Raw genomic sequence first — 27,883 nt, forward strand, 5'->3', positions numbered from 1 at the left:
GAATGAATCATATATGAATTAGTATTCCTGTACCTTGTGTACCACATACACCACACTTTAAAGAGGTCCATATCCATCCCACTTGTGAGTCAGGTCAGTGTGCATGAGCAGAATGCAAAAAACGGCTTATCACTTCTTCCAGTGCTTCATAGATAAAAAGACCTTCCTCCCCTTCCAAAGGGAATGTTTTTTCAGAGTAAATTCACTTCTCAGACTGTGTTCATCTAGAGACTGTGCACAGAGCACGTTCACAAGCTTAGAAAATAAGCCAAGTTCCACATTTATAGGATTTTATGTCGCAGATGCAGATTGGTGTTAGTACTTTGTTTTGACAAATCCAGTGCCAACCTATGGCTTCTTTTAGATTCTGAGTATTTTGTGAAAATGCTGCTTGCAAGAAATACTTAAATACCATGTACATTTAACACCCCAATACTGCAGTTACTGTTTCCAGTAACCACTATTCAACAAATGTATTAATTTTTGTTCTATGTAATTCTTATGTTTATCTTCTTGTTTGGTGTAATGCGGCTGTGCCGGTAATATTCCTTAGTTGACTTCTTTCTCAGTCTTCTACTTTTGTAAACGTAAGCTTTTCATTCATGGCATCTGATCACTTGCTGTGTAGAGGAGCTACTATGAATGCTGTCTGATCACTTGCTGTGTTACATCCGTGACCCACAGAGAAACTGGGTCCCACAGTAGATGAACCTCAATGTGCTATCTAGGCCACACACCACAAGAGCATTCACTTTCTCCTGCCAGGTTATAAAATTAGATAGTGCGGCTTAAATAATAGGCAGAATTCCCCTTGGTTGTGACTGAGCGATGAGCTTCCACCACCTGTGTTGTTGTCTGGGAAACGGTACGTCCAGGTAGGCTGACCAGCCACGAGCCACGCGCCTCAAACGTTCAAAAAAGAAAGTGGGCGCTAGCTTGAATATTCTTGATAAGATCCTGATAATCAAAACCAGACATGACTAAAATCATGCTGAATGAAAGACGAAGAAGATTGTCTTTTCTTTATTTTGTTTATTCAAACTCATAATACAATATAAAGATGACATGGTGTCTGAGATGTCACATTCTGAAGCCTCTAGATGTGTCAGGATGTTTTTGGGCGAGATTCATCTCTGCTCTGCTGCAGCTGCTCTCCTCTTACAAGGGCACATGGTTCAAACTTGTCTTATATTAGCAGCGTGTTTGGATTACAAGCAAACTGTCATTGTGTCCACTCAGGATGTCGATGGCGTGGTGTAACAGGATGAATCTTCCCCCACCCGGGTCATTGGTCGACAACCTTTCAGCCATGAGTTCCTGCTTTGTGTCCATCTGAGCATAACCCTATGATGTTGACACTCCTCTCCATGGCAACTGACCCGTATGTCCTCGTCTGAAAGACAGACAGACACGCCCGCTCTGAATAAGAGCGAGTTTCACTTAGTTTCACTCCAAATGTTCTCTTAATATACTTATAGTTCTAACTTGGAGTTGTTGAGATTATCCTCAAATGTTGGAGGAAAGCAACTTCTTCATTGAGTGGCGTTTAATGTCCCAGTTGTATGTTGCTTGTTAGATGTCGTGTTGTCATTGTTTATTTTTATCTTACAGAATTTACTTGCAGAATTTGTGTTTCAGTGATTGAAATACTGTCATTAAAGAGCTCAGTCTTACATTGAGAAACGGTTCCTTGAATGCAAGATTCATGATGCATAAGAGGATGCACCCTTCCAATCATGTGCAAGATCTTGTTTGTCCGGAGATTTAATTATTTGCAGATTTTTCATTCCCACAGCAACCACATTCATTTATAGTTTTTGTTTTTACTGTGCTGCTTTCTGCTCAGAGAGTATGAAGTGTAACTCCCTGGCTTTCCAGAGGAAGGGTAATTACTGAACTGAAGAAAACAATTGCTATAGGTCAGAAAAACACCTTTCATATTTCACTGTGCTATTATAAATACAGTTATTCCACTCGATTTAATTGGGTATTGCGGCAGCACAACATTTATGATTCCATGTTGCGATTTATTTTAGCTGGAGACTGTGTGTCAAGTGGTTTGAGGTGAAGAAAGTGGGTGGATTGGTCAATTAAGGCAAGAAAGAAAAGAAATCCAGTTGAGTTTTTACTCATTTTCCCCCCACTCTTTCACCAAGGTAATATTGTGCCATTAATATTGATATTGCACTGAAGCACTGTTGTAAGGACCTCAAAGATTTAAAAATACTTTTATCCATAATTTTGAATGCTTGATGAGAATCCAGTGGTGCATTTTCACATTCATGTTAGGAGGACTTATTACATTCAGTCACAAGTGATAGAGCGGGTGGGTGGGTGGGGGCTTTTGAAGTGATGACTACAGAACAGAGCTGTGTGGAGAAAAAGTGACTAAATGGGTTGGTTAAAGGATGTGAAACTGCCTCACCAGGCTGTGAAACAGGACGTATCTCCAAAGATATTTGTCTTGTCTGTCTGCCTCCAAATGTAGTCTATCCATTTAGTTTTTCTGTTATTTTGTCAAATAGTTCACCATGGAAAAACACACATTTCTGACTGTTGGGTATAAAAGCTAAGTTTCTTAAACGTTTCTGTCAGGACAACGTTGAATTTGTTTCTGATGTGCAGTGTAAAATAGGATGTGGTACAATTTCAACAACCTGTTTTCTATTAAGAATATAATAGTAAAAGTGACAGGAGTGTAGCCTAGACTTAATGACACTGTCAGATTACGTAAGTAGTAAGCCTCACTTTAGCACCAGTGACTGTACCAGGAAATGGCCCTCCTCATCTCTGACCCCCTGGCCTCACATGGCCCTCCTCATCTCTGACCCCCTGGCCTCACATGGCCCTCCTCATCTCTGACCCCCTGGCCTCACATGGCCCTCCTCATCTCTGACCCCCTGGCCTCACATGGCCCTCCTCATCTCTGACCCCCTGGCCTCACAGACTCACTGACTGAGTTGAGGATTAACCCTGCCCCTAACTGGAGAGGAGCCTTGAGTTAGTCTCAGAGAAACATTGCTGTGTATTGCCCTCTAATGGAGAGGAGCTAGCACTGCTGTGAAAGGGACGTCTCTATCTCAGATAATAGAAACATGACTAATTCAGACATTTAAAATAATGGTATTTCATATTATATAGTGTAAAACATGTATTGATTTGATGGGGAATGTGATCTTTCCATAAAGTGCTTGGACTTTAGTTGAGCAGTATCATTGAAGACTATTTTACCATTGCCTTATTTTCTTTCTTTTCTTTCAGATTGAGTGTTTGAGACCTGACATTTACCCCGAAGTCAGCTGTGCTGTAGAAGAGCCGGTACTCCAGACATTTCTTCCCATGGAGGGCTTTCCTGTCCACTGACCCAGCTGGCTGTCCCTCCGGACCAGCAGCCATGTCTGCCTGCAACACCTTCACTGAACACGTGTGGAAACCGGGCGAGTGCAAAAACTGCTTCAAGCCCAAAAGCCTCCACCGCTTACCCGAGAGCGGCCTGAGGAAGACCCAGACTGAGCAACGGCCATCTCTCTCCCAGCAGCAGAACCAGCCCCTTGCCGGAGCTGGACCCAACGCAAACCTCACCAGCAGCTCACATCGGGGGGGTCACAGCTCTGCACGCTCTGGACACTGTCGCCCCCCTGTAGCCAAGAAGCCAACCATTGCTGTCAAGCCTACCATGATGCTTCCCTGCTCCTCAGCCGGTCTGGACTTGGAGGGAAATATCCACAGACCACCAGATGCTGGAGAACCCGGAAAAACCTCTGCCTTCACGGTCTGGAACCGCAATGGCTTGAACCGTAAAAGGCCCTGTGGGTCAAACAACAATGAAGGGGAAAATGCCAGGGAGGAGATCGAGGGTTATGTGCAGCTTAGCCGGCATGCCCCCACTGGCAACAACAACAATGGTCTGACAGACATGCTAAAAGAGATAGCCGGCCTGGGCCCTGGCCCCAGCCCCTGCCCTGGCTCCAAGGACCTGTTTTTTGGACGCATTAGCAGCTCCTACAGGCGCTCCCTGGAGAGGGGCCTCCCAGCATCCAGCTGTCTGGCCCTGGGTAGCAGCAGTGGAAGTGGAGGACCCCTTCAGAAACGAGTATCCTTGAATGACAGCACAGACGTCATCAGCACTGAGGGAGGCCGCTTCTGCTACCCTGAGTTCTCAAGTGAAGGGGAGGAGGATGACGATGAAGAGGAGGAAGAGGATGATGAGAGCGAGGAGAATGATGATGGGGAACATGAGAGTTGGGACGAGAGTGACGAGGAGCTGCTGGCGGTGGAGATCCGCATGCGGGGACAGCCACGCTTTGCCAACTTCCGAGCTGCCACGCTGTCCCCGGTGCCCTTCGCAGCAGGCAAGAAGTGGAACACGGTGCCGCTGCGCAACCGCTCGCTGCAACGGATCTGTGCTGTGGACTACGATGACAGCTACGATGAGATTCTTAACGGATACCCCTCCATGGACTCAGGAGGACATGGTCTTCTCCCTTATGGTCCCGGTGATCTGCAAGGCAGTGCCTTCCTATCCAACTCTGAGTCCACCACTTCCCCTGAATCCTCCTCATCGCTTCCGGAAGACTCCAGAACTACTTCCAGCAGTGGTAGCAGTGCGCCCTCTGGCCTGAGAAATGGCCTTCACTCTCCGTCCTCTTCCAAAGCACACATGACCCGAGCTGCTGCTAGTGAGAAAGAACAAGCCCACAGAGCTCTTAGTCCAATAAAGATAACAGAGACACATAAGGCTGTCCTAGCCATCCGATTGGAGGAGCAGGAAAGTAGGGAGGGGCCTATGCCCCAGGCTCTTCCTGGTCAGCCTGTCACAATCAGCTTCAGCCCAACGGAGGAACAAGCCAGACCTTATCGTGTTGTAAACTTGGAGAAGCCTCTTATCTGTAAGCCTTACACAGTTGTGGATGTGTCTGCATCCATGACCCACAAAGAGGAACATGCTCCAGACAGCACTCCCAAACTCAAGACTCACCGCATTCCCACCAGTCCAGTGTCTTTACCCACCTCCCCCTTGGCCCGGCCTCTGTCTCCAGCCTCTGCAATATCCCCGACTTCCCCATTCTCCCCAAGGTCTGTCCCACCTTCTGCGTTGGGAGGCAATGCATTCAAGAAATCAGGGAACATCCGCTACCAGGAGGTGTGGACCTCCAGCACTAGCCCTCGTCAGAAGATCCCAAGAATAGATCAAGAAACGGGGGCTGGTCCTGTGGTCCCACCCCGACAGTGTAGCCACAAATCGGCCCCCACCTCTCCCATCTCCGGGCTGTCCTCCTCTCGGACAGTACCCGTGAAATCCCCAAATCTGTCTGAGATCAAGTTCAACAGCTACAACAATGCGGGAATGCCACTTTTCCCTATTATCATTCGTGATGAGCCTGCATATGCACGCAGCTCCAAGAATGCAGTCAAGGTGCCCATTGTTATCAACCCCAGTGCTTATGACAACCTGGCTGTGTACAAGAGTTTTCTGGGGCTCAACGGTGAGCTACCCCAACCAAAGGGGGTCAGGGTGGCCAGCCACACCTATGAGGAGATTGGATCTGTGGAGAGTGGCCAGGCCTCCCCAACAGAGAAGCTACCCAGCAGTAAAGCTGCGTTGGACAAAGTTGCTGTTGAAGACAGGAAATCTGCTCCTGGGGCTGGCCTGAATCCCCAGGTGGCCCACTCACTACTCACCACTCCAGACTGCAGCACTGTACCAAGCACGGACGCCTCTGCTGCCACATGTTGTACTGCTCTCTCCACCAGTCTAACGGTCACTGCAAGCTTGCCCAAAAGCAGCCCCAATGGGGGCACGTCCAGTAGGGAGGGCAGCACAGACTTCACTCTGTCCTCTGGAACTGGGACCGCCCATCGGGAGAAGGCCATCACGGTGCTCTCTCAGATTGTGGCCTCCATTCAGCCACCTCAGTCTCCCCCAGAACCCCCCTCAGCCCAGTCCAAAACCTGCAGCGTGGATGAGCTCTACGCTCTTCCTCCAGATGCTGCTAAGGAAACCCTTGACCGGCCAAAGTCTTTATTTTCTACCACTGATGGCGTTCTCTCCAAACCTAGGAAAGACACACCCTCAAAGCAACTTCCCAAATCCCAAAGCGCCTCAGCAACTGTCACTTTGTCCAGCCCCAAGGCCGAGGCTAGCGCTCCCTTTCCCCCTCCCAGGTCCACTTCCTCTCCTTTCCATGCCTCTAACATCCTCCAGAGACACTTTGGCAACTGGACCAAGCCGGCATCAAGCTCGCCCACAAGGCCCAGTGACGGAGAGACCAGCCCCGGTGGAGGAGATGGCAGACGCTTAGGAGCTGAGAGCGCCAAACCCAAACGATGGATCTCTTTCAAGAGTTTCTTCCGTCGGCGAAAGGACGAGGATGAGCAAAGGGAGAAGGCAGAGAGGGAGAAGGACAAGGGCAAGATGGTGGGGCTGGATGGAACTGTAATACACATGCTGCCTCCTCCTCCCATCCAGCGCCACCACTGGTTCTCCGAAGCCAAGCCCGATGACCCTAGCCAGAAGCCCACCATCATATTCACCTACAAGCCAGACTGCAGTGCCTCCGGTGACGGGGAGGGTGAACTGCGGGTGGAGGAGTGCAGAGACACCCCAGTGTTGGCCCCGGAGGACAGCATCGACACGAGGACACTGTCCCCACGGCAGATAACCTCTCCACATGCCCCAGGGAGTGGCCTCCCCAGACAAATCATCAGGTACATCTTCTAATTCACTGATATTGCAATGAAAACAGTATGCAATTCCTTTCACTCTACCATTGTTCATTGTCTTCTTTAGTTCTTTTTTGGGGGGCTGATGAGTATCTGACTCACTGTAATGCCTGACACCAGAAACATACACACAGCCCACCTGTCAAACAAGCCAACAACTCTTACATTTATGTATTTAGCAGACGCTTTTATCCAAAGCGACTTAATGACTTAATGACTTAGTAGTATTTGACAGTAAACCATAATGATTGTGTTGACTAACTCAACCAAACAGTTGGAAATATTTAAAATGGTAAAAATATGATTAGAAAAAGGGTTAGAAAATGAGAGATGAAAGGACAGTAATTATTTAATTATGAATCATACTTCAAAAATCATATTTTAAATTGAGAAAAACGTGTGACGCTATCATTGTCAAAGATTGTGTTGACCATTAACATTGAAGTGAACTGATTATTCATTTAATACAGTGCAGTGTATCTTTTATGAATCTGAGTTGTCTGATTAAACTTGACAAAACAATAAAATCCCCTTTCCTATTGTAATAATACCAATTCCAAGTTATGTAACTCAAGTTCGATGTTCTATGAGCAAAACACCATGTTGCCTTGGCAACATGGTGAGAATCTATTCAAGTGCACACCTTAGCCAATAGGAGAGCCTTCTGTCACCCATAGAATAATCTTCCGGACTTTAAAGGAGTGTCAATCATAGAATATCTATGCCATGACTGCCAAGTCAGCTAGACAGCTTAGACAGCCAGTCCTTGCTGCCAGTAAACCCCATCTCTCTAGCTAGTAACGTTGGAAAAGGGGTTGAATTTCCCCAAAATGCAGTGCTAGAGCAAGATGTTTTGGCCATGACTACATTCCCCATGTACAGTAGGGTCCAAAAGCCTGAGACCACATTGAATGGTTAAAGACTGAGAAAGCATTCTGTGACATCACAAGAAGCTATTTGGAACACTGGCACATCATTTTGGGATAACATGGGTCATGCACGCTACTATTAAAGCAAAACAGACATACCAATGATAGTCTGAAATTATTTTATAAATTTCTTTGTCATATCCACAAAGGGGCACAAGAAGAAGAAAAAGGCAGTTAGATTGATGAGATCCTGCTCTGTCTCCTATTCAGCACTCATCATTTACCTCTGTGGTCTTAGGGTCATCCTCAGATAACTGACTGGCCTCTTGTTTCGTGTTACTTGGTCATTATTGCCCTCAGATTTTGTTTATCTTTTAGAAATATTTTCTTTCCACATTTCTCTTTCCCAAATGTTCTGTTTGTCTCTCTGACTCTCATCTCTGTGTGTTCATTAGTGCATCCTCATCCTTTCACCTACTCACTCTTCTTTACTTACATCTCTCTGAATAGGTACATAATTTGTCAATCTGTCCATTATTAGTCTCTGTATTTTGTCTCATTATTGCATTTCCGAATCTCTCTAACTAGATATGACACTTTCATATCATCTACAGCATCTATTTTCTCTCCTTTTTCTCACCACTCACAGTCTCTGGGGTGCCTGTTAACACTGTTAGATGTCACATTGTTCTGTCTTCCTCTCTCCTGACTCCGCTTGCCTGTTCGGGTGTCTTATTTTTTAACACTTTCTTTCTCTCTTTTTCAAGATGTTATCTTCCTACATGTCACCCCTGCTGTTGTCTCCCTTCATTGAAATTGGATCTCTGTGGGTAACTTTTCTTACCCATAGAACCCAATGAGTAGTAATTTTATCTTTTGACTTGTCCATTCTTAGTCTCGTCTCTCGCCTGACCTCATCCTACAGATTTCTCTCCCCCTCTCTCTCTCTCTCTCTCTCTCTCTCTCTCTCTCTCTCTCTCTCTCTCTCTCTCTCTCTCTCTCTCTCTCTCTCTCTCTCTCTCTCTCTCTCCTCTCTCTCCTCTCTCCTCCCCCCTCCCTCCCTCCCTGGTCTCCTTTCTCGTTGTCAACCAGCCATTTGCTGTTGTTGTTCTTAACCATTTGCCTCTTTTATCTTCTGTTATTTTCCCTCTTTTTGTCATCCAATATTAGATCTGCGCTTTTGCATCATAATTTTCAATTACCATCCATCATTACCATATCCATCATTACCATATCCATAATTTAAGCCAATTTATATGCAGGCTCACTCAGTCTAACCCTTACCCAGGCTCACAGCTTTCCGTTGCTTTGCCTTCCCTGTTTGCTCATGTTAAGATGCACTGCTGTCATCTTTCCTTCCTGTTTTTCTGGAGAGTGACTCTCTGTGACTGCTGTTCCTATTAGCTTCTGTATTCTTTTTTTGTTTTACTTTATTTCCATTTAGGTTGAACTATCCCACTTCCACCTTTTGCTATTTACATTTGCCGTCACCTGTTGCTTCGTCTCGTCTTTACTCTTGGCCGTATTGTTACACAGGTGAAGCTGGTGGAGCTTTTACCTGGTGATATTTGAAGGTGTAATTGCTTCCAAAGGTGCTTCTGAATGAGGGATTTGAATATTTATGCAAATTAAATGCGTCATGTGCGGTGAATGATGTACTTACACATGACTGCACCCCTATAGATGTAGAAATACCTTGATTCTTTTTGACAACAGTCTATTCAATAATCCAGGTGTGCCAAGTGAAGCATTTTCTGCCTGCTGAATACTAGTCAACATGTACTGTGGTAGTGCTGTACTAGTCAACATGTACTGTGGTAGTGCTGTACTAGTCAACATGTACTGTGGTAGTGCTGCACTAGTCAACATGTACTGTGGTAGTGCTGTACTAGTCAACATGTACTGTGGTAGTGCTGTACTAGTCAACATGTACTGTGGTAGTGCTGTGAAATTATATATATTATGCAAAATTGACTTCTGTCAATTATTAAGTAATGCATTTATTTACTTCATCCAAAGTGGTAGTCGGTAACAGTATGACTAAGGAAACACACAGTACAGTTAATAGGTCAAATCCGCCAAAACATAAAAGCTAGTATGTAAACAGTCTGACCTTTACACTACCAAGCCTCTGTAGGTGTTTTACACCAATGCCATTTTATTGTTTTACAGCTGAATACTAAAGGTCATCAGCATGTGAGAGTACTTGTAATGTACACTTGTCTGAATGTAGACACTTAAAAATGTATTGTAGTCCGTTCATCTTGACTGCAGCCATTACATCCTCAGTGGACAACAGATCTTGCATACTCAAAATTGTTAACTTACATTGAGCATAGGATAGTAGAACATTTAAAACCTAAAACTAAAAGACAGGACATTGGAATAACCCCACAACCCTAACTCATCCCAGCACAAAAAGGTGTTTCAGGATGTATAGAATGTTTGAAGGACAGTAAACCAACATCGCTACAGTACTGTAACTGGTGTAATAACTGCTTTATGTTGATATGCTGCTTGAGATAGTCTCCCTCTCCTTATCTCTCTCGCCTCTCCCTAAACCACTTCCTGTCATGTTGAAACTCTGAGCTGCGGGGGTGGTCCTATTATCAACTTATAAACCCAGAAACTCAGAGGAAATCAGGTTTACAGAAGGAATGCTGTTTACGCAAGGCTGTATATTTCATAGCACCAGGCAAGCATGGCGTGTCTCCTGTTGACCAGATGAGATCACTGAGCTACGAGCACCGTGTGTCTATTGTCATTGGCAGATTAAGGGTTAATGTGCCTGACTGCTCTGGCTGTGAGCAATGTTATTGGTTAACAGAGAGAATGTTTGTGCAGTCATCACCTTCAACAGGTGAACTCAGTGTGAGAGAAAAAAGAGACACAGTTAGAATCCTCTGAAATGGAGAGAAAATGTTGCGGGAGGAATTTATCAGTTGAGACCGAAGCAAGCTTGTTTCTAAGAATGTGAAGTTCCTCAGCTGTGCTGTCACACCCAGGGACATGGGGAGCTGTGTGAGTAGGTACCATGGGTAAGTCTGAAGGGATCTGCTTTCCCCTTTCCTCCAATTACTCCTTCATCACCATTCATTCTTTTGTATCTGTGTTATTGACTTAGGAAGGAGTATACCTCAAAAGATTGTGTCTGTGAGTGTCGTAGCTTTGGTGTGTCCTCAAGGTCTGCTTAAGCATTAAGTGCAGGAACTGTAAAACTCTGGGGCGTGTTTGTTCTAGTCGCGTGAACAAGTTGGGTCCTGATATTCAGACGTGCAACCATGAAGGTATTTATTGGTTCAAGGGCCTCGTAAGGTATTCATGTTCTGTAGTTTTTCCAGCAAAATCTATTCAATGTCCCTTAGAATCGCCTACAAATGATAGGGGTAAGTATTTTAGGCACCACACTTAATCTCAACCCTTCTGGTTGGAAATGGCAAGATGGCCCTCATCTCCGTTTGATGAGGCTGTAAATCAGCTGTGTAATCTCTCCCCCTGCCTCTAGCTGGCTAGACAGCTGGAAGCTAGTTATTGTGATGTTGAAGGATGGCTCAAAGCCTGTTGAAGAGAAGTGATCAACATATGATCCCAGGAAAGATAGTTTCTATTCCAACAGCGTCAAGTTTAAGGAGGCTTTATAAGAACTAGGTGAATGTTCTTAGGATGACAGTGTTATGTTATGGTGTGCTTGGTTTCAGTGAGAAGGATACTGTTTAATGTCCCTGTGCTTCCTGAAAGGAGTTTTACCATCACATTTGCTTTGTTTTGATGCTGTTGTTAATTTGAAATAGCCTTTTTAGCAACAAGACTATCATTGTGTCTTTAAGAGTGTTCAGGAAACTACTGCATCATATTAAGTGGGAATGTACCTTCCTGTCCTTTAAATGTCCCAATCTTTGATGACTCATGCTTATGACAAAGCATGCATTGTTAGTATCACAGGAAGATGATTAATGATTGTCAACATTAGTCATTAGCTCTGCAGGCATCAAGTCTGAATACTGCACAGAATAATTACACCTATGTTATCTCCCCACAGCTGAGCTCCCGCTAACACTGTTACAGCATGTGTTGTGACAGGCCACTAACACTGTTACAGCATGTGTTGTGACAGGTAGCTAACACTGTTACAGCATGTGTTGTGACAGGTAGCTAACACTGTTACAGCATGTGTTGTGACAGGCCGCTAACACTGTTACAGCATGTGTTGTGACAGGTAGCTAACACTGTTACAGCATGTGTTGTGACAGGCCGCTAACACTGTTACAGCATGTGTTGTGACAGGTAGCTAACACTGTTACAGCATGTGTTGTGACAGGCCGCTAACACTGTTACAGCATGTTTTGTGACAGGTAGCTAACACTGTTACAGCATGTGTTGTGACAGGTAGCTAACACTGTTACAGCATGTGTTGTAACAGGCCGCTAACACTGTTACAGCATGTGTTGTGACAGGTAGCTAACACTGTTACAGCATGTGTTGTGACAGGTAGCTAACACTGTTACAGCATGTGTTGTGACAGGCCGCTAACACTGTTACAGCATGTTTTGTGACAGGTAGCTAACACTGTTACAGCATGTGTTGTGACAGGTAGCTAACACTGTTACAGCATGTGTTGTAACAGGCCGCTAACACTGTTACAGCATGTGTTGTGACAGGTAGCTAACACTGTTACAGCATGTGTTGTGACAGGTAGCTAACACTGTTACAGCATGTGTTGTGACAGGCCGCTAACATTGTTACAGCATGTGTTGTGACAGGTAGCTAAATCTCCACTTTGCCTTTCTAAACCCTCCAGAAGGCAGACCCTGTCCGGTCATATCACATCAACCATTTAACATGTCCTCTGTAGCATGGTGTTCCCCACTGAAAAGCTCCATGTTGTCTCTTTGTAATTGTAGTCTGCCCCGTGTGCTCACGTTGGGTTTGTTCGCGTTTTGAAAATATGAAAATAGTCTCTCTTTTTTCCCTCACACAAGGGTTCCTTGTCCTTAAAAGCTTTTTTCATCCATGTTCCGTATGTTTATTTCTGCTCTTCTCTGACCCTGCTACCTTTTCTGTGCCCTCACAGCGAGTTGCCAGGCAGAGCTAACGAAGGCACCATGCCCACGGCCACCTCCCAGCTGGTCAAGCTGCTAGGCTCTGTGGGGGAGGCGTGTGCCCCGGCCAGCGATGGCAGCGCCAGCGTAGGTGACCCAGATGATGACGGCTCACACTCACCCACCTCCAGCTCCTGCAGCGCCACCTACAGCAACATGGGTAAGCTGAACACCCAGACACCCACTCTGCTGAGGAGGATGCTGGGTGTCAGTACTCAGGACCCTCTCTGCTGAGGAACTAGAAGAGAAGTCTTCAGGCAGAAGTAGGGAGTTTGTGAACTAGTCCTAGAGGGTGTAAATCATCTGGGTAAATGATCAGAATATCAGTAGCATGTTAAGAGGATACATTAAAGACTACCCTGTTTTCTTTTACGCGAATGACTGGGCACTTCAGCCTGTTTTGTTGCTGTACTCAGTAAGGTCTAAATATATCCTTCCATAATAAATAATGTTTGGGATACTAAGATATTTCTATGGTGTATGATGTCACCAGTCACTGCTGCGTCTGTGGAGAGAGCTCTGTCATGGATCAGCATCCACTGGCAGCTAGTGCCTAGCTACTCAGCAATGCAAAGAGGAAGTTCAATTTCATGGTTAATAAAGTTCCGTGCAGGACTCTTTCTGGTTTGGGCTGGCTGGAAGCCACGGCTGAGCCTCTTCATGGCTATCACTAAGAGGTGTGGCACCTCAGAACCTGACGGAGGGAAGGTCGGTGTAAAGGCACAGAGCACAGAGCAGCCAGAAGGAGTTCCAGAAGCCAGAGCTTTGATCGTGAAGGGAAAGAGATTTACATGTTTCAGACAGTGTGTGCACACCAGAGAATGGATGAACGTGATTGAGGACTGATGAGTAGAGTGCACAGATTTTATTTTGTGTGTAGCGCTTATTTTAACTAGTGACTGCGTGTGTGTGTGTGTGTGTGTGTGCGCGTGTGTGTGCGCTTGTCTGTGGGCGCTTGTCTGTGGGCGTGTGAGTTTGTGTGAGAATGTGTGAATTGGCATTGAGTGCTGTATGTGCCCTGATTGTAATGAAAGACTCCAGGGTGGCTAAGTGATGAGCACTCTGCAACCTACTTACACACAACAACTAATGAGAGAGAGAGACAGAAAGGAGAGACAGAAAGGAGAGACAGAAAGGAGAGACAGAAAGGAGAGACAGAAAGGAGAGACAGTTGACTATGTGGAGCTCTCAGTCCTCACACCCAGCTTTGTCTAATCCAGTTTTATCATTCATGAATGCTCACCCAGACTCTTCCACATTTTAAACATCCTCAGACATGCATGTCCTCTCTCCTGCTCCCTTGTCACTCAGACACCGTCCTCCTGCTCCCAGGAGGAGCTGCCTCCAGCCTCACTCAGACAGAATGTTAGAGTAGCCAGCCGCTTGGCCAGAGTGGTGCAGCAGGATCTCTTAGACAGGGCTGCAGGCACAGGGCTGCAGGCACAGGGCTGCATGCTCTCTCTGCCTCTCAGACCACAGGGCTGCATGCTCTCTCTGCCTCTCAGACCACAGGGCTGCATGCTCTCTCTGCCTCTCAGACCACAGGGCTGCATGCTCTCTCTGCCTCTCAGACCACAGGGCTGCATGCTCTCTCTGCCTCTCAGACCACAGGGCTGCATGCTCTCTCTGCCTCTCAGACCACAGGGCTGCATGCTCGCTCTGCCTCTCAGACCACAGGGCTGCATGCTCGCTCTGCCTCTCAGACCACAGGGCTGCATGCTCGCTCTGCCTCTCAGAACATCCTGACTCGTTAGCACGGTCCAGGTAGGCTTTTCCTCCTTTGTTTCTCTCTCTTTCTTATGAATACTTTTCTGCGCACCTCAATATTTGATTCTGCTGTCATACCCTCTCCTCTCTTCGCCTGTGCTCCGTTCTACTTAGTCGCTCGCTTTCGATGGATGCATCTAAATGTCATATTTCAGTGTAATGTTCATGTTCAATACCGGTCATGCAGCATTGCAGTTTTACATGATCCAATCAGAGTACATTAAATAGTCCACAAAGGCCATGTACTGTGATTAAAATACCTGGATTGAGAGGAGGGATCTGCTGTGGAGAAAGAAAAAAAAGGTTTCGCTTCGGGATCATCTTTCAAATGTTTTACTTAGTTTTGGAGAGCTATCCCTTCATGTTTGTTTGGGTAGAAGGTTGTTGAGAAGTAGGAGCTGTGTGCTGGTGATGTCTTAGTTTTACAATTCTATGTTACATATTCATAAATTCACCAAGTATACCTAGTGCAAGTACTAAATATACAGGCAGTCATCGCTGGTGCTTGGCAGCTGTGTTCCCTTGTGGGCTGCTGTTGACCAAAGAACTCTGAACCTCAAGTCACATTACAGTGGGATAGCCTAGAATAGCTGATCAGGATGAAGGTCAGAGATAGTTTGTCCTCAGACAAAAGTCAATTGATATTCACTAATAATAATGTAAGAACTGTGAAAATAAAAAACAAGTTAAGATGAATGCTGTAATGAATAACTTTGATATTGAGGCTTTTAATCACTTTATAATTTAGGAATATACCTTGCTGTAAATGATGATATGATGAACAGCAGTATGTTTTCTGTGGTTTTGTAGCATTGGCAGACTAGATCAGGAGGCAGATTGTGTTTGACGATTTTAATCAGATTTACAAGGGGGGATGTTGACACTTGTGTACAGTCAAAGGATTTAAGGACTCATGTGGTCAACAGCTCCTCCAGTCTTGGACCTTCAGTGATGGCAGAGGTCTGTGGTGGTCAATCTCAGGACAGAATCTGGAATCTGCTTTTATCCATCTTAAAAAATAAATACAATTTATTTAGACTTTTTCCAAAACACATTTTAAGAGCTTTTCATGTGAGGTAGACAGAGATTGTGTAAGAACAACTTTGCATAGGAATCTTGTATGGCAACGTGACCGTGACCTCCCTAACCAGCAATTGATGTCATGGAATGGTCCAGTTACATGTAACCTGTAACCACAGCTTCAAATCATATGTTGTATAATTGTAATTTGTCTAGAAACTGGGGCATTCTATGATGAGTTTGCCAACAAAACAACACTACAGTGGGTCTATGCCCTGCTCTAAGAAAGACATCATGGTCTATGTACTCTTCAAACAAATTAATTCCCAAAACTCTTTGGATCACTTCTGTTTTTATTCCAGATAGGATCTGGAGACTTTTGCCCACATAAAAAATGAGGCCACTGTTAAGTAACGCCTTCTGCCAAAATTGCTGTCCAACCTCAGTCTTTTAAGCACTCGCTCCCAGATCATGGGATTGGATGGGATTGCAGCCAGCTGTTCTTTTCACTGTCCTGAATCCTTAAGACCTCCCCTCACATGCTACAGTATCTGACCTTACGTGCTAAAAGGCTTAGTCTTGCTCACCATAAGACATACAGTTGTTCCTTAGACTGAACACATCACAGAGAAGACAAGTAGAGGATGGAATCTTCCTAGCTTGTAACTATAACGTTAGCCAACTGTAACAGTATCTTGTAAAAGACTTCCTGGCTTGAGTAAGGTATTGAAAAAGGGAGATGGTTTTTGTTCACCGTTGTTTTCACTTGAGTCAATGGCCTGGTGATGCATGTGTTGTAGATGCTGGTTTAAGGGCTTCTCTCCCCCCCAGGTCCGTCTCGAGCCAACATGATCCCCCTGAAGCAGCCCCGCAACATGAAGAGCTCTTTTGACACCCTGGCGTCGCTCGACCTGGACGGCCCCCACGACCAGCACGTCCCCCAGGCCACCCCGCCTCCGCTGCCGAAGAAGTCTGTGCCCCGCTCCACCACGGAGCCCTCCAGCCTGGCCATGCCGCAGGGTGCGCTGAAGCCCAAAGCTGAAGCCAAGCCTGGGGGCAGCAGCTTCAGTGTGGCCAACCCTCTCTACGACCTGGACGGTACCTGGGAGACCACCAGCCACAGCTCCTCTCTCAGCTCTGAGCCCCGCCCCCACGACCAGGAGAGCGGCGACTCCCTGGAGAGACCAGTCACCGGCGTCAACAAGGGCCGTCCGGCCAACAGCCTCTCGTGTCTGGTGTCAGCTCCCAGCGCGACCACGGGGAGGGAGCACAGGGGCTGCCGGAGTGCTGAGTCCCTGGCTGGCAGGGCCCGCACCACGGGCAGAGGGGCAGGGGCCAGAGGGAGCAGCAAGCCCCAGAGACAGGCGCTGTACAGGGGTATGGACAGCTGGGAGGAGGTGGTGGGCAGGATTCGAGGGCTGCACACAGACACTCTGCGTAAGCTGGCGGGGAAGTGTGAGGATCGCTTCATGGCCGGCTTGAAAGACCACCTGCGCTTTGGGAACGACAGCTGGTCACACTTCCGCCTCACCACAGGAAGGCCCTGCTGCGAGGCCGGGGACGCCGTGTACTACACAGCCTCCTACGCCAAGGACCCACTGGTCACCTACGCCATCAAGGTACACCTGAGACTCCAGCAACACTCCTGCCCAGCTCATAGCTACAGCTACTAGATATTGTTGATTGTGATAGCACGAAGACTAAGTCTAACGTGTACTTTACACACTTAGGGTATACACTCCTATGGAATACTAAAGAGAATAACTTGACATGTTTCGTGTAATGATCGACAGGTGAGACCAAGGTCTTCTCTTTAGTATGAGGGACGCATGTATGAGACAGTGTGTGTGTGTTCACCCAAGTGTGGGCATGTTCCAACTCAAGGCTGTATTATTTACATATTCTAGAACCTTCCATGTTGCTGCACTTCAAAGCCTTGTCTGCACATTAAGAAACTAGACTGACCAGACTAGACTGAGCTCCTGCTACCCCATTAAAAAGTTATGCGTAAAAGAGGAGAAAGTTAGGGAATGCAGAAATGTTATGTCACAACCAAACAACACTGTTCAGTCCAATATACAATATTTGTGTGTGACGTCGTGCAGCCCATAAACACCCAGTGGACAAATTGTTCTATTTCTCCTCGTTTTTCTCACGCTCAATTCTGTATTCAGCTCAACATGAGCCTCGTGAGAGCAAGGAGGAACACTGCCATGGTAGTCCCTGCTGCCTGGCTTCAAAGTGAAGAGAATTGGGAAGACATAGAGCTGCAGAGGCTGTCACAGGGGTTTAGGAGGCATGGAGCCGTGCTGGGCAGGGCTGTCACTGAGTACGCTCTCATCTCCCAGATACATGCAGGATCAATGGCATCAGCAATGAAACCAGTTTGAGGGTAGAGGCATGAGGCTGAGAGGAAGGTCTCCCGTGACCTCTCCAGTGGATTTACCAGCTCTTTCTGTTCTATTGAAGCTGGAGGGAATTTTAAGCATTCCTTTTTGTCTCTACTGTTTTATGCAGAATAGCGTCAGAGTGGCAACTGCACAAAGAGGACTTGATGGTGATGCGCACAGTGCTCAATAGTATGGATACTGACACTTTTATTTTTCCCTCTCCTCTTCCCCATTTCTCTCTCTCCTCCTGTTTCTACTTTGTTGCCTCTCCAGATCTGTCGCAGTAAAGTGAAGGAGACCCAGCAGCAGTTCTTCCACAGTCTGGCTGTGAGACAGAGTTTGGCCCTGCACTTCAACATCCAGCAGGACTGTGGACACTTCCTGGCTGACGTGCCAGCCCGCCTGCTACCCTGGGAGGAAGAAGAAGAAGAGGAGGAGGAGGAGGAGGACGGGGGCGAGGAAGAAGAACAGAAAACGAAAAACAAGGAGACAAAGACTGAGAAAGTTGGTGAAAGCAACACAACGTCCTCAAACACAACCCACAACGGCCAATCAGAGGAAAGTCATGCGATGAGTCACATGGGCACTACGGGGCAGTTAAGAAGTCGAGTGGTGGTCATCACCCGCGAGGTCCCCTTCCAGACTGTTGCCGACTTCGTCCAGGAGGGCCAGGTGCGTCACGCCAGGAACCCAGACCTGTACGAGCGGCAGGTGTGTCTGCTGCTGTTGCAGCTGTGCTCCGGCCTGGAACACATGAAGCCCTACCATGTGACCCACTGTGACCTGCGTCTGGAGAACCTGCTGCTGGTGCACTGTCAGCCTGGGGACCCTCGAAACCAGGGCAAGGTGGAGGCCAACAACAATGCTGCCCCCTCTGGGACTGGCCTGACTACTGCCCCTTCAGCCCCCTCTGGGACTGGCCTGACTACTGCCCCTTCAGCCTCCTCTGTCGCCGCTAACTCCACCTGCCCCGCTCGTCTCATTATCAGTAACTTCTCTCAGGCCAAACAGAAGACCCCCCTGGTGGTGGATCCCGGCGCCCTCCGCAACCAGTCACGTCTAGCGCCTGAGATCGTCACGGCAACGCAATACCGCAAATGCGATGAGTTCCAGACCGGCATCCTCATCTACGAGATGCTGCACCGCCCCAACCCCTTCGAAGAGACGCCTGACCTGAAGGAGAGGGAGTACACCTGGGCTGACCTACCGCCGCTGCCCCTGCGCTCGCTGTACTCCCAGGGGCTCCAGCAGCTGGCCAGCCTCCTGCTGACCGTCAACCCCTCCGAGAGGATCCAGATGGCCGAGGCCCGGGCCTGCCTGCAGTGTCTGCTCTGGGGGCCCCGTGAGGACCTGTTCCAGGTGCTCAACACCGCCCCAGCGCCGGAAGCCAACCCCAGCCAGTGTGAGTCCACGCTCCAAAACTGGCTGGACCTGAAGCGGACGCTGATGATGATTAAGTTTGCAGAGCGTTCCCTGGACTCTGGGTGTGGAGTGAGCCTGGAGGACTGGCTGTGCTGCCAGTACCTGGCCTTCGCTAGCACGGACTCACTCAGCAGGGTGGTGCACATCCTCCAGCAGACCCAGGCCCAGCCTCAGAGCCAGGCCCAGCCTCAGAGCCAGGCCCAGCCTCAGAGCCAGGCCCAGCCTCAGAGCCAGGCCCAGCCTCAGAGCCAGGCCCAGCCTCAGAGCCAGGCCCAGCCTCAGAGCCAGGCCCAGCCTCAGAGCCAGGCCCAACATCAGACCCATACTTGTCATGTGACCCAGGCCCAGCCTCTTTGAGAACCACAATTCAGCCTACCTACACCAACGCCAAGTCTCTCTTTAAAGAGACCTGACCCCATCTCCTGTTCTTCACTGATGCGAATGTACGATACCAGTAAACTTTCGCCTCTTTGTCAGCATTCACTGTTCTTAGTATGGTCAGATCAGACACACTGTCCTGGGGAGAGAAACACTACTCTGCATCTGCTTGGGCCAACGATAGATGGATGTATCTCAATGAACTTAAAAGAGCAACCATAAGGAGTAAGGTTACATAAAAACTCTAGAGTGACCATGGCAACAGGTCACAAGCTGTAGTTGGTATCAGTGCCCTTCCACCATGTGACTAATTGGTCCCAAAAAGTTCAAAGTCATTCAGTAGTGGATGATGTCATGAATCTCGACAATCGTGTGTGTGTGTGTGTGCTTGGAAGCAGTTGACTTGAGGAAGGATGGGAGCTCTGGAAAGATCACTTTGAATATCCTTGTGTGACACACTCTTTAGAAATAATTTCTGAAAGACAGGAAATATTCTACCTGTTTAAATGTCAGAGAGCAAGAGCACTGTTTTGCACGTTAACATCTCAATATCTAACAGTGTCAATGCACAGTAATGTTCTGCTTTGACATTTTGGAAGCATCTCTGAGCAGTTAACTTTACTGATAGTTTACAAGTATTACGGATAGGAAACTATCCTACGAATTCTTTCAGTTTTCAGTGATTCCCAGAGCGTGTGTGAGTGGAGCTTCAGGCTGACGGTGCCCACATGGATGAGGGCTGACGGAGTATAAACTGGGGGGACATTTGTCCAACACACCTTGCACTCTTGGTTGGGTAGGTTGAACTAAATGCCCAAAAGATTTTAGATTTTCTATTGCATTTACTGTATACATTTATAGAGTTCTACACCACCAAAAGTTAATTAATCTTAACCTTACATAACTTTTGAGCACTGAAAACTGGAGTGGACAAAAACATGCCCTTACTTCCTCAGATAATCTATAAGAGTAGGGTATAGCTCAGTGGTTAGAGCATTTGACTCCAGATCAACAGGTTTCAGGTTCAGAAACCCCCCATGTGCTGTATATCGGTTTAGATAAAAGCATCTGCTAAAAGACATTATATTTGTACCATTAGTGTCATGCAAATGTTTGTCACCAAAGATGTGTCCTCAGGTCTCTTAAAAAAAATACACAAAATTAAGTGATATAGAGATGACGGCATTGAAATATTTTTAACAGAAGTAATCATTTAATTAACTTGTTGGATAGAGAATTATCATTCAAGTGTCCTTACTGAGCTTGTTCAAAAATCACTTTGCTGTGGAATCCAAAAAACGCACGGCTGACCATTTTGCTTAATGCAGTCATCAGAACAGGATTTGGGCTCAGTGGCACCAAACTATATAACGCATCACGTGTTGGGTGAACACGCACTCCTTTTGTATTTTTCTTTGGATTCGTGCAATTATTAAAATGTCAACAAAAAAAATTATAAATGAGCTTATAACCCATAAACATCACAGTATTTTAAACATGTATGTTTTCTTTGTCACAATATGCGACTTTGTTTCACATATTCTCTTCTATGTATTTTGTGGCACATACTATGACTGAACTGAAGATGAGGATCGTGTTTCATATTTTAAGAACAATTTGTAGTCTGGAACTAAGACTAAATTATCACAGCGGTAGGGGAGCTGGTAGTACATTTCAAGGGACTGCACAATCGAACATTTGTACTTTTAGTTTGTACTTTCTTGAATTGTTCATCGTTGGAAAAGTTGGGTCGTCAATGCCCTTCACTCATTCAGTGAACAGAACTGTACAATGCTCCTAGATGAGCTTGAAACTGGAGGTGGATGACGTGACACATGAAGAGTTAGCAGCCAGCCTTGGTGAAACAACTGGTTGTCGAATGGCTCATCAACATTTGGAATGTAGCAGAATGCACCTGGACTGGGGGGAACAGGTCTGAGTCTGGGTCTTTTCTAACCATTATTCACTCTTTTGAGCTTATCTTTTTGGTCAACCACTACACTTCACTCAGAAGCCCCAGATCAGTGTAAAATAGTAGAACAACCACTGCCTTAAAACCCTGCTTGACCATCCACCTTCAACCCTCCTGCTATGACGTGCTGATGATGTGTTCTGCTTGAAGACCATCCACCTTCAACCCTCCTGCTATGACGTGCTGATGATGTGTTCTGCTTGAAGACCATCCACCTTCAACCCTCCTGCTATGACGTGCTGATGATGTGTTGTGATATTGACTTGGCTGTTACTGGTAGACACCCCTGCCCAGCTTCATCACAAGTGTCCTCCTACAGTGAGCAGACCCTCCCAGCTTCATCACAAGTGTCCTCCTACAGCGAGCAGACCCTCCCGGCTTCATCACAAGCGCATGCAGCTTCAGACTCATTCTAGCTGAACAAACGAGCTCACCGTGGACTCAGTCTTCCCTCCCTGGAATCAATATTGCCGATTTGATCAATGTTTGCAGGTCGTCGTTAGCTAGTAAGGGAACAGTATAGAACAGAGACCATCTTGTTTTGCACACACACAATTAAATAAAGCATTTGAGTAAATGCATCGGCAACTTGAACTATCTTGTTACATTTGTTTTCATTATGTGTAATACTGTGTTTAACAAACCATTCAAAGTCGATAGGTATGATTTTTTATTTTCTTTATCAGACGGAAATCGGGATTAATCATCCTGCAGTTTTATTAACCATTACAAACTGTTGTATTTCAGTATCTTAGCAATTATTTTTGTTATAACCAAACTCTATTGCAGCCACTCTATCCAGTCAGAGTGCAAGCTGCATTTCAGAAGAGCCCCGCTAGTAGTTCAATGCAGCCATTGGAATGAATGGAGACAGACATGTGTAGGTCTGTGGCTGTAATATGGTCAGTGTACAGTGGCTGTAATATGGTCAGTGTACAGTGGCTGTAATATGGTCAGTGTACAGTGGCTGTAATATGGTCAGTGTACATTGGCTGTAATATGGTCAGTGTACATTGGCTGTAATATGGTCAGTGTACAGTGGCTGTAATATGGTCAGTGTACAGTGGCTGTAATATGGTCAGTTTACATTGGCTGTAATATGGTCAGTGTACATTGGCTGTAATATGGTCAGTGTACAGTGGCTGTAATATGGTCAGTGTACATTGGCTGTAATATGGTCAGTGTACAGTGGCTGTAATATGGTCAGTGTACAGTGGCTGTAATATGGTCAGTGTACAGGTGTGTGGAATGGGGACTGCACTGGGGGCCGTCCTCACCCAGAGTCAACATTTATGTTGAGTCTAATCTGATCTCGTCTATTTTAGCCCACATTTCTTTCTGAATACAGTGCACCTCTATCTGTACGCTTTAGGGAGACTATCGTCTTTGTTGTTAAAAGAAGGCTTCACTAGACTGTGGTCTAATTTACCGTGCGAAACAGTATGGAGGTGATGAAGAAAGTGTTTTGTCCGTCTCTTCATAAACGGAGTGACTAAGTTCAGTTAAGTTCTGGATTTTAATACGTATTTATCAATCTGCAGATTGGGAGAGAAAACCAGTCTTCTGACCATAAATGACAACACAACACCAAGCTTAGGTCTCAACCAGGTCTCTCTCAGCTCCGAAAGCCGGAGGACCATCTTTTATAGGGCACAAGAATGTAAACATAGATTGTGACAGTCAGGTAGTAATGACGTTTCAAAAGTCTCAGAGAAAGAGATTCACTACTCCCAACACATGACAACTCTCAGACTAGAGAGTTCATAGTTGGAGCTCTCCTTGTAGTCATGACAAGGAACGTTTAGCCAGTACTTTCTCCTGACCCCGAACATCTATTAACCCTGACACATAGACACAATATACTCTTATTAATAGCAAGCTTACATGAGAACGTACTAACTAGTATCCAATTACTAGTTCTATTGATTAGTGAATAATGTAAGCACACAGGAAATCCCAATTTCTTCCACAGAGGGGTGTCTGATCTCTGGCCTGATTAAGATTAAAATACTGTGTTATTTTCACCTTTAGGGGAGGAAATGTGTTAGTGTACAGATCTATGTACAGTATTTTCCCTCCTCTTGTAAATGATGATGGTAATAACAAGGAGTGAAACCACTTTGGGAGGATGAGTTCCAATAGGTGTCATTCATGGTTAGTAATTACCAGCAGTCCAATTTGCTGTGGTGTCATTGCATTGTGACAGATGAGCTCATTTGGCTTTCTATATATGTGTATATCTTTCATTAACCGATGGTAAAAGAACAATAAATATATGTTTTTATAAAAAAAAAAATGTGGGTGTCATGATTCTGTCTGAACGTCCGCAAAGCATGTCCCTCTTGTTGTAGGCCAGGGAGACTGATCTCCACACTGGGAAGGGTAACTGATGGTTCAGGATTTAAATATAAAGCATTTCTTGTCTTCCTCCACAGTTACATGGAAAGTGCAAATACTACGAATCTAATACTTTAAAACGATAAATAATTCATTTATTTATCAATGATGAGCTTGATTAATTGTAATTTTCATATTAAATATACGGCAGCAGAGACCACAGTAACTTATACTCAGCGTTGACCACAAGATGGAGACATTCTTTTACTGAATAAATATGACGCGTGAACCAGGGATAACAACCTCGTGTGGTTCAGCCTCAATACCGCCTATTGGAGAGAGAGGATTGTTTTGTTGTGTGTCCACAGTCCCCGTCTCTGACATTTCACAAGAAAATGCAGAAAACATTGCAAGATCATGACTGGGAAGCATGTTTAGGAACGCACCTTGTACAACGAACGTCTGAAGGAAACCCAAGCTGAACCGGTCACGTGGATAGCGAATTACTTCATCATGCGTCTGTGGGATGCTGTCCTCACCTAAGACCCGGCTGCCTTTGTGTGAGCAGACACTACAGACCACAATGTACATATTTTTTTAAATGAATACAGCAAAATTATTTACAAAAATGTCAAGGCCAGAGTACAAAACAGAGTACAGAAGTTATGCACTAAATAACCAAACGGCTCCTACTTCTGAATTACAGCTTGACAGCGTGTGTGTGCGTGTGCGTGTGCGTGTGTGCGTGTGTGTGTGTGTGCGTGCGTGTGCGTGTGTGTGTCACAGTCTATAGTTAATAGTTCATGATCCATTGGCTTTGATGTGTTTGGCTTCTCCTAAATGCTATAAACTATGTATATTACTTTTTTAAAGGTTCATAACACACTATGAAACAGCCCAGCCATGTTTCCTTTCTTAAATTTAGGCCGCAATTATTTGCTTGATTACAGAATTCTGGTTAGAGTGGACACATTTTTTTATTTTATTTTTTATTTTTTTTGGGGGGGGGTAGTAGTAGTATAGGTGCACAGGCATGGTCTGATTATTATTACAATATCAGCCTCATCATCCACCACCAACAATGACTTCGTTTAATTTGCTTGTCGTCGTATAAACACTTTATCTAAAAGCGTAACGTACGCTTATACGTTTTTACATGTTGATGTGCCCATTGCATAAGAAAAATAACGCCTTCTACCCGTTCTATTGAGCGCTTCGGTGTATTCCGGTCAAGGGTTGGAAGTTGCATTGCAGGGGTGGGACTTCTGCAGTCAGGGGGAGAGAGCTCTTATGGAAATGCTTCTGGCAGCGGTCTCAAGAAAACCCTACATAAAAGGCATTTACAAACAGCAGAATCCTTCCACGAGAATGATTTCGACACTGCATGCCAGCATACGAAACCCCCAGTGATACATTAAGACCAAAGAAGTCTCCCGTTTCTCCTGGATTGCAAGGCACCTGTGCCTTTGGATGGAGAGTGGCGCGTGAAGAAGGGAGAGCGGTGGAGTTTTACCCCCGTCCCCGTTGCACCAAAAGAAAACTCATTCTAGGTAAGTGCTAAGATCCCAGTTTACCGTTCGCTCAGCACCAATTTACAGTCTCTTCATATTTGTTTCTGAAATATAACCTCCAAACTGTTGGTCTCTGTCAGTATATAATCAGACCCAGCAGGACTTCTCAATGTCTCTTTTCATCATCTTCGTTTCAACAATGACCAGATCAGGCAGAATAAAATGGTAATTATTCGCAACGTATATGAAAGCATAGCCTATTTTAATATAATAAACATTTAAGCCTACCCACCCGTGTAAATTAATCAAGTATATTCTTAAGGCTTTTTCGACTGAAACATTGATTTGAAACACATTCTTTCAAAAACCAGTTAATCGGTTGGTAGGATATGTAAATAAAGTGGCTTAGACTGTGTTGGCTTGTATGCATATTTCATGGTTTATTGTGTTTAAATTGGATTATTGTTGTGTTTAAAATTGTCCAACCATATATTACTTTTTTTTGTCTAAAATCGTTTATTTTCGGGATAGGCAATCGGTGTGCACAGCATTACCAATCTGGGAGCTGTCCTTTCAGCACCACTCTCGGTTGGGACGTCTCTATCTTTTAAAAGTTATTGTCCTTTGGCACAATTAAACGACCACATTTTACTTTATTGAATCGTCCCTTTTTACTAAACAACCAGCCTTCTGAAAGTCGCTCGTCCATGATCGAGGATACGTCTCATAGATGGATGTCAAATGTGCATTCTGCCTCAATTCACTACAAATGTGATAACCAGTACCGTCGAGTCCATGTTATGACACGCTGGTGCTTCAGCGAGGTGATGCATTAATCAAGAATAGACAACATGGTTTTGGCATCTAATGAAAACTACAAGCTAACCCAGTCTGCCTAGAAATCAGTTCACCACTAAAAGCTGTAAACAAAAACTGCCTGCCTGCAAACTGAGTGTAGGCCTTAGGCAACAAACCACTGTTTAAATCTTCCCATTAAGATTTGTATCCAAGCACATCTTCAGCATATCAATTATGCTTTAGGACTTATTGAAGACACTTGGTAATGTGTGAGCTGGCTGTGCCCCCATGCTGCCCCCGGCTTTGATGAAATGCTGCCTGCACCGAACAGTTAGGGTCTCTAGGAATACACTAGTCAGCCTGGCCGTTCATCGAACAGCATCTCAGACATACTGTACAATCAAATGTACACACACACACCAGCCCTATATCCAACTAGATAATAATGTCAACATTATTCAATGCAATGCTCTTCAAAGCAATAAGTAACCGAATGGTATGATAAATCACGAATAACCCATGGGTAGGCACATTATTCTTTTACATTATAACCACACAGACTGTGAGACTGAAGCTACCTGTAGTTTATGGCCTAATAATGTCAGAATTGATCTGGAGGAGCTGAGTTTGAAGTGACACATTATCCTACCTTCTCTCTGGTGTGCAATAAAGATGTCTCTGAGCTGTTTTGCTAAAGCCCCATTGGCATCCTTGCCCTGTATTAGGAGGGGCCTGGAAAATAATCTGATCTCAGTCATTTTAAACGACAAGCAATCAGCTCCAACCTCTTTATTATGCTTCAACTTGTTTAATATTTGTTTATGGCCAGTTGACCATCTATCGACCATCTGTTCTCTATGGCATACATTGATTGTTAGTGCTTTACCCAATCAGGGTTCCTTTTCACATTGTAACATTCCCACACGCCAAGTCTCAGAGAATGTGATGCCAGGGTTGAAGAACAGTGTTGTTTTGGTCCTGATTGATGTGCAGGGATCAAGCACGAGGGGCAGGCCTTGCTGGCAACATTCCCCGTCTGACATTTCAGACTAGCTCTGGGAGGATGGTTTTTACTCCACCACAGAAGCGAAGCCACTGTCAAAAGAATGTGGAAAGAGAGATGGAGAGAAATAGCAGAGAGAGAGACGAAAAATCGGGACATAGAGAGGGAGATTCAAAACAGTCCTGTAGCGGTTATATTTGACCGCTCACAGGGCTCCTCTATAGAAGCACGGCCGTTAATTTGATTATGACTCATCTGGCCACATTAAAAGCAATGTTGATTTATTAGTTGTGCTGAGGCCGGTGAGAAACGAGAGGGAAGGTGACAGAGAGAGCCGTCTGAGATCACTCCCTCTATTGGGTTAACCCTAACTTGCTTTGCTCCCCTCTCTCTCTCTCTCCTCTCTCTCTCTCTCTCTCCCTCTCTCTCATCTCTCCTCTCTCTCCCTCCCTCCTCTCTCTCTCCCTCCCTCCCTCCCTCCCTCCCCCTCCCTCCCTCTCTCTCTCTCTCTCTCTCTCTCTCTCTCTCTCTCTCTCTCTCTCTCTCTCTCTCTCTCTCTCTCTCTCTCTCTCTCTCTCTCTCTCTCTCTCCCTC

The 27,883-nt window shown here is 45.7% G+C and overlaps 2 protein-coding genes across 2 annotated transcripts in view; both read left to right on the forward strand.

Moving 5' to 3' along the window:
* The window catches only part of peak1 (pseudopodium-enriched atypical kinase 1), a 59,171-nt gene extending 35,235 nt beyond the window's left edge, over window positions 1-23,936 (forward strand). Inside the window, exons 3-8 of the mRNA XM_062462760.1 lie at window positions 3,262-6,708; window positions 12,664-12,851; window positions 16,310-17,097; window positions 18,142-22,592; window positions 22,873-23,088; window positions 23,615-23,936. Coding sequence (XP_062318744.1) covers window positions 3,395-6,708; window positions 12,664-12,851; window positions 16,310-17,097; window positions 18,142-19,647 — 5,796 coding nt within the window. The 5' untranslated portion in view covers window positions 3,262-3,394 and the 3' untranslated portion in view covers window positions 19,648-22,592; window positions 22,873-23,088; window positions 23,615-23,936. The remainder of the gene's footprint in view (window positions 1-3,261; window positions 6,709-12,663; window positions 12,852-16,309; window positions 17,098-18,141; window positions 22,593-22,872; window positions 23,089-23,614) is intronic.
* A 1,124-nt stretch (window positions 23,937-25,060) lies between these two features.
* Window positions 25,061-27,883, forward strand: part of syt12 (synaptotagmin XII) — a 10,479-nt gene continuing 7,656 nt past the window's right edge. The window contains exon 1 of the mRNA XM_062462761.1: window positions 25,061-25,527. The gene's annotated coding sequence lies outside the window, so the exon portion shown is untranslated. The remainder of the gene's footprint in view (window positions 25,528-27,883) is intronic.

The sequence above is a fragment of the Osmerus eperlanus genome, chromosome 5 (genome assembly GCF_963692335.1).
Source record: "Osmerus eperlanus chromosome 5, fOsmEpe2.1, whole genome shotgun sequence".
In the NCBI taxonomy this organism is placed as follows: Eukaryota; Metazoa; Chordata; class Actinopteri; order Osmeriformes; family Osmeridae; genus Osmerus; species Osmerus eperlanus.